Source organism: Octopus bimaculoides, chromosome 1 (genome assembly GCF_001194135.2).
Source record: "Octopus bimaculoides isolate UCB-OBI-ISO-001 chromosome 1, ASM119413v2, whole genome shotgun sequence".
NCBI classification, from domain to species: Eukaryota; Metazoa; Mollusca; class Cephalopoda; order Octopoda; family Octopodidae; genus Octopus; species Octopus bimaculoides.
Genome location: NC_068981.1, coordinates 100,607,043 through 100,618,515, shown reverse-complemented (window position 1 = coordinate 100,618,515; position 11,473 = coordinate 100,607,043). Strand labels below are relative to the sequence as shown.

Genomic DNA, 11,473 nt, shown 5'->3' with positions numbered 1-11,473 from the left:
GCATCTATATATATATATATATATATATATATAGGGAGAATTCACAAAAAAACAAAAGATGAAGACAGGTGGTGTAGACAACAAACAGATGTATTAGTATAACGCTCGGGAAGTGAAAAAGTCTTTAATGTTTCGAGCCTGGTAGTTATAAATTTTGTGTATATATATATACACAAACACACAATGAGTTTCTTTCAGTTTCTGGCTACCAAATCCACTCACAAGGCTTTGGTTGGTCCGAGGCAATAGTAGAAGATACTTCCCCAAGGTACCATGCAGTGGGACTGAACCCATAACCATGTGGCTGGGAAGCAAGCTTCTTACCATACAGCCACCCTGTTTTCAATTATCAATGAGTCCTGAGGTTTCATTTTTCAAAGAATAAAAATCCTTAATAGCAGATATATCAGAGACATTTTTTTTTTTACCTGAACGTATAATAGTTGATTCCACCCATTTACGAACATCATAACAATAAAACTGTTTGGACCAGAGGAGACCAGCGTATGCTTGACAGGCAATATTTCGTTCTTCTTCAGTCCAAGAGGGACTTAATATCTAACAAAAGATAAATACAATTCCTTTAAAATTTTTAATTTTGTAGACACAACAGGAATAAATCATATTATATGATTTCAATAAAAATACACAAGAACATAAAATTCTTCAAGTAGCCACAGCTGAGATGTGTTTCACCACAGCAAGACTCTGTTTCTCATTAGTTTTGATAGGTTCTCAATTTTATGGGGAGCGTCTCTCTCTGCCAATAACATCTATGTCGCTAAGAAGTATTCACTCTCTATTAGAGTGAAGAAGTCTCCCAAATATAACAACTGATAAGGCCTGCTGCTCAGCACAATAGCAGTGGCTAGCAAAACTTATTTGCCTTGAGCAACATGAGAAGAGATGAGTGGAATATCTCTATAAAACTTCTCTTTGGTCTTGTACTCATGCCATGACATGTTTTAAACCTTCATGAGAAACCTGGTGTATATACAGCCTAAGTGAAAGTGCATGGTTTAGTGGTTAGGGGATTCAGGTCACAATCATAGGGTCATGAGTTTGACTCCTGGTGGTATGTTGTATCCTTAAGCAAGACACTTTATTTTATGTTGCTCCAGTCCACTCAGCTGGCAAAAGTGAGTAGTATCTGCATTTCAAAGGGCCAGCCTTGTCACACACTGTGTCACAGTGAATCGTCCTGAGAAATACATTAAGAGTATTGCATTTTAATTTCAGGAGCAGGCTGTTCTGTTGATCGGATTAACTGGAACCCCCATTGTTGTAACTGACGGAGTGCTAGTTATACAATCTAAGTGATCTTGAAGATCCTCCTTCATAATCCTGGTTTTGACTCCATAAAGAGGAATGCTCTCAATATAAAATAAAATAGCATAATTCTTTAATATGGCTACCAGATATATAATGATATGAAGGATATCCAATGATGAATGACTACATCAAATTTAGATACTATTGTATTCAAAATGTTTACTTCATTTCACAAATGTTAATGCAGTATTCATATTGTTGTGTTCATAATATTACCAAAGTATTTGACAGTACAGCTAGTAAAGTGACATAGTATAATTCTTGGATCTTAGCAACTATAATTGACATGTAATTTGATCTGAGTACACAAAAAATCATATCATAGTATGGATGCTAGAAAAGTGAAGCTATGTCCTGAGGGTTGTCTAGCTTCTACCAAGAAGCAAAGAGTAAAGCTTTTAGTTTTTGGATGTCCAGGAACATCTCTATGCAATACTAATAGCATTCTTTGAGACACTATGCCAAGTATTGGACAATTCTTTATTGTCCACTTGAACAGGCAAACAGGCCTTACCTAATATTACAGTTATCTTAATTCACCCTCAACAGCCTAATATATCTTGGACACTGTGAAACTAAACCCAGAGTGATATCATGAACTGTGTCCTCCTTGATAGTATTATTTCACTTTACTGGAAGAACAATTGTAGTACATTTTCTCTCAAAAAATAAACAATCAACAGTTGTTAAGCACAGTTTAGCACAGTTTAAAAGTTCTTTTGACATCTTTTTCGTATATTAGAAACCAGTCATTGGAAGTTATCAGGTGATTTTAAGGAACAACAAGATTGAAAAGCCAAGTCCTCTTCTTTTTCATGTGTATATTTTCCTTATCAGTAACAAGATTATTTTAAGAATGATGATGGAGAAATTTTAATAATAACAAAATATATTTGTGATGATATTTTGGGTACATTTCATGAGAAGTTTATGGAAGGTTGAAAAGTCGACAGTACCATAGTATAAAAGTTTTTAGCATTTTTCTCTCTTTTCCTTAAAATCTCTTCAAACACCCATTTAAAGTTGCTGCATTCAGCAACAGCACCTTCTGAATACAAACACCATTGAATGATTTGACTTTCTCCTGGGTCTACAGTTAAACAATATAAAGCACCACATTTGGTTCCTTGCATTTCTGGATTGACAGAAGTTAATTCATCTGAAGAAAAAAAAAAAAAAAAAAAGCAGAGATAGGGAATAATACTTATTTCATTTAATTTTTTGTTGTTGTTGTAAGGCATGAAACCTTTTAACAAAACAAATACTGTTAAGTAACTTTCCCGAATACAAAAATGTCTGCAGCATGATAAAGAAATGTAAGTTTCAAAGCAAGGAGTAGAATATTCTCTTTTCAGCAATTGTGCTGTTCCAATACAAAAATGACTCCAATATGCATTTCCCATCTAAATATTTCACAGAAAAAATTAACTATAACAAACCCCTGGTTATTACAAACATTACAAGTATTAAACTAATTTTGAATTATTTTTATTCTAACTAAGCAATCCAAGTCTTTTAAAATTTGAATACTTTGTATATTTAAATATTTAAGAGGTCAGTTGAGCTGCAGTAGATATAGTGTCCACTTTGTCAGTCGATGAAATTCAAATTAGTCAGCTGTAAAGGAAGGATATCAAATGTAAATACTGAGAATATCAGAATTGCAGAACCAAAATAATCTGGTAGCTAATGTGTTGGTTAAACAACTTGTAGGCTGTGAGTTCATATTCATGTGAAGCATAACATTATGTCTTTGGACAGGGCAAGTCTACTGCCACAACTTACTTAATCCAGAAATAGGTGCCAGATTTAGAAATATTTCTTGAGCTAGAGTTGACTTTCAGCCAAGAAGAATGATATCTTTGGATCATCCGATTCCAAAGAATTTGAGAACTAAGATGTGGAAGATCTCTACAATACTAACTGTCCTTCAGAAAACATTACTATTAAGTGTAAAAGAAAATAATTGAAATATTAGATTATTGCTTCAAAAATACCTCAGTACAACACTTTACTGGTATTTTACTATGCATCAAGGTAAGTACTTTATCATATTTGCCTCAGGCAACATTAGATATCATTACTACTATTTCAAAGTTGAATGGATTGTGTTAGAATTAACTTTCAGCTGTTGAATCTTCATTTCAAAATCATGTATAAATTTGGATTTATAGAGCAATTTCACTGGTGTTGACAAAAGAAAGAGATGAAAGAACATATTTTTTTATAGCATAGTCATGACAGTGAAAAAGGGCAGCATCAAAAGAAAAGCAACATCCAAAACCTTTTTCCAGTTTTCAGGGCACGTGGTGGTAGCAGTAGTGGTGGTGTAGGGTGGTTAGCACTTGTAAGGCTTGGAAAGGAAGTGGACATAATGTGATGTTTAATATAATTAAAATGGTTTCAAACTTGTTCAGTACTATGGAAAAGAAAGAAGAGTAATATGGCAAAGAATATGGAAGCAAGCTCCATTTTGTCAACTCACTAATAAATAGTTGGGTAGGGCACAAAATTCTCATGAATTTTATTTTGGTGGGGAGATACTTAGTGTTTGTCAGTTTGAGAAAAATGAGATAGGAGGGGGAAAGGGAGAAAGAAACAAAGGCTCATGGACTGTTGCAGCAGGAAGCAGCACATCAATATATAAAGTTATTGTCAGATCAAAGCTCTTATTTGAATGCTTGCAACTTTGCCAAAAGGTACTCAAGGTTCAGGTGGTAGTGATAATCTGAAAAATGCATCAACTCACAGCTTAAGGTAAAGAAATCCATTTAGCCCTTTAGCATTCAGATTACTTTCTCAAATGTAATGCTTTGTTCTGAATTAATTATGCATTGTCTCATAGCTTCAAGATTTTGATGATGCAATTGCTTATTTTTAGAATGACATTGTAGGGTAGTGTGAGAGGTTAGATTTGGTTGGTTTGAACATAAAGTAGCTAGAATATTTGAACTGGATATGGCTGATTTAAATGCTGAAGGGTTAATTAACAATTAATCAATCAAATACTTAATACATTGATATAAAGTGAAGAATTTATAATTTTCACACTTGAATGCTTACTAGAAATAATATACCGATGGAAAGCGTTTTTGGTGTAAAGAGACGTTTGGGTGTCGTTTTCAGTAAAAAGCATGGTTGGAAAAGTACCATCAGGACCACAATCAAATTTGGCAATAAAACATCCTAGAAAGAAAAATATGATTGATAATATAGTAACACACATACACACATATATATATACAGTGGTGGGCACAGCTAACCACTAATCTGTTAACTAAAAAAGTTAGCTTCACAAATGCTAAACCACTAAACAGGAAAAAAAAATTAACGGAAACTAATGCAACTGATAACTGCTAACTTTTACCATATGAATTTAGCTTCGGTTTGGTTTTTTGGCTCTAAAATCCTTAAAAACAGACCTAAAGAGAACTGAAAATTTCATGTTGTAGCTTAGACAAAGCTTTCCAGAAAGGTATAGCATGCCAAGATCAGATGATTATCAAGGTGTACACAAATAATTAAATGAACAAATTAAATTAAACCTTAGTTTTTCAGTCAACATACACTTTATTTACTGTACAAAAAGTATTAGATTAATCAAAAAGGTATAGTATAGCATAGGTATCATGCCAAGATCAGATGATGATCAAGGTGTACAACTCTGGCTGGGCCTTCTCCATTACCTCAACATGATGTTGGTTGCCCTTCATAAACATCAGCCTTTCAGAGTTACCATCTGACAGGGTGGCTCTCTTGGCCCTCAAAATATCTTTGCCTATAGATAATAGGCTTTCAACTGCAGCACTGGATCAGATGGTGGTGTTATATTTGGTGAACAGGTCAATAAAGACCTGCTCACCCAAAAAGGCGACTTCAGTCAGGACCTCCTTCGAAACAGCCTCTAGCCAGGTCTTCATCAAGTTCTGCACCTTAGATTTCAGTGACCTGTGGCTCCTGCTCTCCCAGGACCGAGTGATGTTGCTGAAGAAATCATCTTCCTCATCCTCATTGCTGATGGTGCTGCTGTCCACCTCACTGGTCTCCATTAGGGCTATCTCTGTGACAGTCTCCATTGTGTCCCTTACTCTGCTAACCTGGATGTTATATTGCTCCAGCCAGAACAGGTAAAACTTGGGGTGTAAGGTAGTAGCCAGCTGGTACTCCAGGTCTTCTAAGAGGAGCCCAAACCTTTTCATGATGCCTGCCAGTATTGCATCTACCAGAGAACTGCAGTACAGATGTTTGAACTTGGCCTCCTTCAACTTCATGACGGTAGCTGTTACAGTTGACTGAAACATCCCGAGATAGGCCTAGTCCTCCCACTTGATTTTATCCAAGGCCTTGGCAACACTAGACGTCATTTTGGTGTACTCCATCAGGAAGCCGACATCAGAAGTAGTGAAGGTCTGCAGCCTTCTGATAATGTACATTACTGTCGCTGACACTGTAAGACTATCTGTAATGTGACGAAGTCGAAAATGAACACAACTCAAAACTGCAGAATTATACAATGTTGCTCAACTAGCTGCTGCTGTGTCGATCAACCATGTCTTGTCATGTGTACTCATAGTCAGCCAATAGCGTGCCTGACAGACTCTTTGAGATACACCCACAACAGACAAGAACAAACATATGAATGTTGTTAATGGACTTAAAGTTAGTGGAATTAAATTCAGCAGAAACTAATTGGTCAGCTAATGGTTTCCAAAGTTAGTGAAAATGCTAATCTGTTAAATGGAAAGTTAGCTTTGCTAATTAGCTGTTAGCAGAACTATGCCTACTATTGCATATATATATATATATATATATATATATATATATATATATATATATATATATATATGTGTGTATGTATGTATGTATGTATGTAAAACTATTCTTTGTCACATACATTTATCACATTTGTCATCTTACAAATAAACATTATTTAGAATTGAGAGTGTACAGAGCATAGTAATGACTTTATTAAATTTACAACAGAGTGAATAATACTTATATAAGGTTGTTTACAATACAGCACAAAATGCTTTATAGTAATTAATTTCATACCTTCAAAGTCTCGGTTAAAATCATAGGATTGATAAAATTAGTAACAGAAAATACACTAACATCAATTTGATTGACAATATCCAGTTCCCTATAAAATCAGTCTTGTGTGTTACTGAAAGAAATTAGTCATCACCTTCATCCTCATCATCATTTAATGTCTGTTTTTCATGCTGGCATGCATTGGATCGTTCAATAAAAGCCAGCAAGCCAGAGGATTGCACTAAACCTCAACTGTCTGCTTTGGCATGGTTTTTATGGCTGGATGCCCTTCCGAATGCCAACTACTTTACAGAGTGTCCACTCTGGGTGCTCTTTACATGACACTGGCATTAGTGAGGTCACCAAGTAATTCACAAGACAAGATTCCCTCAAATGAAGTGGGCGAAATATTGAGGGAGGTGGTTTTATTGCCAGGTGATGAGAAGAAATTATATGGTCAATTCATACAACAAACCACGGACATTGGAACTGAAGAACACTGGCTGTGGCTAATGGACAAAAACCTGAAACCAGAACCCAAATTGCTAATTGTTAGCCACTCAAGAAGAAGCCATTAAGACAGATTTGATATAGGCAAAGATCAATAAAACTCAGAGAGCAAATCCAGAATCTGTGAGAAAGGAGACAAAAACATTAACCATCTCTTGAATGAATGCAGTAATTTATCCCAAAACGTATATAAGTTCAGGCATGACTGTATAGGCAAAAGAGTGCTGAGTATATGGATTAAAAGAAACAGGACATGAGTCAGTGGCTGTGATAGAGAATAAGAATCACAGGATTTTATGGGATTTCCCCATAAATACTGACCATACTATAGAAATATGAAACAAGAAGACCAAATATGATTATAAAGGACAAAAGAAACAGTGTAAAATCACAGAGTTTTCAATATCACATGATGATAGATTGGATACCAAAAAAATTAAAAGAAAAAAACAACAAAAAAAAAACTGAGAAATATCAGGACCGAGCCAGAGAGAGGAAGAGATTGTGGAAGATCATCATCATCATCATCATCGTTTAACGTCCGCTTTCCATGCTAGCATGGGTTGGACGATTTGACTGAGGACTGGTGAAACCGGATGGCAACACCAGGCTCCAGTCTGATTTGGCAGAGTTTCTACAGCTGGATGCCCTTCCTAACGCCAACCACTGAAACTGCTACTTAAAGAGGCTGAAGGATATTGGAATTGAGACACACCTAATCAACCTACAGAAAAGTGCAATCCTTATTCTGCAAGAATCGTAAGAAAGATTCTTGAGATTTGAGGAAACTTGTCGTCACTACACCTCAAGACAACATCCCTACTAACTAATAGAGGATGAAAAATTTATGAGAGAATAATAATAAAACATTATGATGCATGCTAAAGACCAACATACACATTATCTCCTACCAGGAACTGAAGCAAAATATGCAATAATTTTATGCAGTTTTATAGTTCATACAAACCGTACAATAAATGCCAATTGACTCAATATTATCATTGCAAAATACTTCATAAGCTCTCTGTTGGTACACCAGGCTCACAATATTCTTTTCTACTCTAGGCACAAGGAGTGAAATTTTTGGGGAGGGGGGCCAGTCGATTAGATCAACCCCAGTACACAACTGGTACTTAATTTATTGACCCCGAAAGGATGAAAGGTAAAGTCGACCTCGGTGGAATTTGAACTCAAAACATAAAAGACAGATGAAATACCGCAAAGCATTGTGCCCGGCATGCTAATGTTTCTGCCAGCTCACCGCCTTATCCAGGCTAACAATATTGTTTAGATTAGTGAAGATCTCCAAGTATTTTTATGGTTCATCACAATTTTATATTGGTTTTTACACAAAGTGATAAATAAGACAAGGTATAAATAATGGTCATTACATATTTTTCCTTTGTTAGAGTAAATTTGGCTCACAGCTGTTTCCTGTATTCATTATAGGTATGTTACTGATAGGTTTACTCAGTTGGTCTATGGATCAGTTGAGAAAAATTGAATGATCTAAAAAAATCAATGCTACTTCCATTAGAGCCATTTCTGATTAACCAGAAGACATCACCAGAAATGGTACTGATGAAAGTAGCATTAATTTTTTTAGGTCATTCAATTTTTCTCAACTGATCCATGAACCAACTAAGTAAACCTATCAGTAATGTACCTATAATGACTACAGTTGTAAACCAAATTTACTCTAATAAAGAAAAATATGTAATGACTGTTATTTATTCCTGTCTGTCTGTATGTATATAAGTGTGTGTGTGCATATGTATGTATGTATATATGTGTGCATGCATAAATGTATGTATGTATGTTTATATCTGCATGTGTGTGTGTGTGTGTATGTGTGTATCTTTCTGTTTGTGTTTGTCTCCCTATAATCTGACAACTGGTGTTGGTTTATGTACAGCCATGTAACTTAGTGGTTTGGCAAAAAGAGAACCAATAGAATAAGTATCAGGCTTAAAAACAAATAAGTCCTGGGGTCAATTTACTCATCTAAATCCTCAGAATACCCACAGCCCAATGACTGAAACAAATAAAAAATAAAATATTCAAAGACCTAGAAATCAAGATTAGTAGATAGAAAGTGGCAATTGAAGACAAAAAACCCTGGTTGTAATTGGAGTCATAATAAAGGCATAAGAGAGCTTCTTGTAAATATTCCTGGTAAACACAATATTTATCAAATTTAAAAAAATTATTCTCAATAGTATGGTTTGTAGTTTACATTTGTAACATTGAATAATTAATACTGAATTCCCTTGTTTTATATATCTTTTTTCATACCTTACTATTTAATTTTATACCTTTTTAAAGCTATATTATGCTATGAAATGCCACAATTGCATGACAGTACATGACCTAGATATCTGGTTGACATTCAGCAGGGATAGTGAAATGAAGTGGTTATCAATAACGAAAATAATAATAATAGTAATGAAAGGAGGGGTAAGTCAATTACATCAACCCCAGTATTCAACTGGTACTTATTTTATTGACCTCGCAAAGATGAAAGTCAAAGTTGACCATGGCGAAATTTGTGTGCATAATAATAAAACCTCAGTTTCCTAATATTTCTAATTTACATAACTTCAACCCAAATTTTACTTCATACAGAATCATTATCATCACCATCATCATCATTTAATGTTCGCCTTTCATACTGGCATTGACTGGATGGTTTGACAGGAGCTGGTAAGTTAGAGCACTGTGCCAGGCTCCACTGTCTGCTTTGGCATAGTTTTTATGCCCTTTCTAATGCCAACCACATAACAGAGTGGACTGGGTGCTTTTTAAGTAGCATCAACACCAGTGAAGTCACCAAGTAACTTGCACATCAAAGATCCCTCAACTGAAAGGTGGGAAGAGGTATTGAGAGAGGTGGTTTTGTGCCAGGTGATGAGAGATTAGAATATGACAGAGAAACAAAGACAGGATCTAGTTTGAAAATGTTTCCATACAAATTTTCTTTCTAATGAAAACAAAAATTGTACCAGTACCTTCAGAATAATGAACACAAATTTCGTTTCTATCATTATGCAGTTTCATCATTGGTTTTGAGAATGTATGACATTTATCACAGCTATAATGGCTCCATGTATCTCTGAAAATAGCAAGCAATGAAATGTAAATAATTAAGAAAGAAAATTAGCTAAAAAAATTTTACATTTCACACATACACATAAAATTTTAGACTTATGTTACTTTTAAAGTGCATGAAAGTCGGTGAAAATCTTTTAAATACAGTTAAATGAGAATGTATGAGGTAGTATCAAAAGGTTCCTGGACAAGTTATGTTTAATAAAAAATAACTTATTTATCTAAGTTTTAACATCATCTACTTCAGAATAGTCACCTTGTACAGCAGTACAACGGTCCCAGCATTCCTGCCACTTTTGGAATCTGGTCTTGAAGTCGTTTTCCGTAAGTGAGTTGAGGACCTTCTGTGATTTGCGCTGGATCTCAACAATGGTGTTAAAATGGAGATCTCTGAGCTGCATTTTCATCTTGGGGAAGAGATGGAAGTCTGCAGGTGCTAAATCTGGAAAACAGGGCAGGTGCAGAAGCAATACTATGTTGTTTTTGGCAAGAAACTCATGAGTGAGGAGAGCTTGGTGAAGAATCCAATTCTTTGTGCTCCACTGATCTGGTCACTTTTGCCAAATGTCCTCTCCCAAATGCTTTAAGACGTTGCAGTAGTACTCTCAATTAATGATCTGGCCCTGGGGGATAAATTCTCGATGCACAATACCACATTTCCAGGGATGGTGCACGTGGCAGGTCTTCTAGATTGCTCATCATCTTCCAGGGACATTCTTCCACTTTTGAAGTGCTTGTGCCACTTGAAACATTGCATATGACCCATTGCCTTGTCACTGTAAGCTTGCCGAAACATACTCAATGTCTCTGTAGCAGACTTCCTAAGTTTAACACAAAATTTCACATTGGCTCTTTGTTCCTGTCCATGACAAAATTGCAGACTACATACATGTGATCACAAAAACACAAATTTCACAACTTGTGAAGTAAACACTGCAATATCACTCAGCACACAGCCTCATGTAGGTCACTACTAGCTCTCAATGCACACACAACCATATGCTGACATCTGTTGGTGCGCTACAGAACTAATCCAGGAACTTTTTGATACCACCTCATAGTTATGTTTATAGAGAAATACTGTTTACAAGGGAACAAAAGTAATGAATAAATTATGCATCATTATGTATTTCTATAGCAATGAAAAGTAGTCAATTAATAAACTAACCTCAACCATATTTGAGGTAGAATATACAGTGTTGCACGCTCACTTCCTTGATTATGTACAGTATAACGACAAAGACAGGTTTTCTCCTCTTCTTTAGCGAATTCCATGTAAATATCCCAATACCCAGAAACAAATGCACCTTGAAAAAAAATATTAGTAAATTGTAATAATGACATTATGATTACACAGAATGTACAAGTTTCAGATCTCTAATCGAACAGAGAAATCATAATATTGAAAATATATAGAATTTATTGTGCTGTTGTAAAAACAAACATCTTATAACCCTGGAACCTATATATATATATATATATATACATATAT

General features: G+C 35.1%; 1 protein-coding gene across 1 annotated transcript in view; it reads right to left on the bottom strand.

Annotated features, from left to right (window-relative positions):
• LOC106875347 (uncharacterized) overlaps positions 1-11,473 on the bottom strand; it is a 72,640-nt gene that overhangs the window by 35,262 nt on the left and 25,905 nt on the right. Inside the window, 5 exon segments of the mRNA XM_052967243.1 lie at positions 429-558; positions 2,289-2,491; positions 4,396-4,518; positions 9,882-9,985; positions 11,150-11,288. Of these exon segments, the coding sequence (XP_052823203.1) occupies positions 429-558; positions 2,289-2,491; positions 4,396-4,518; positions 9,882-9,985; positions 11,150-11,288 (699 nt within the window).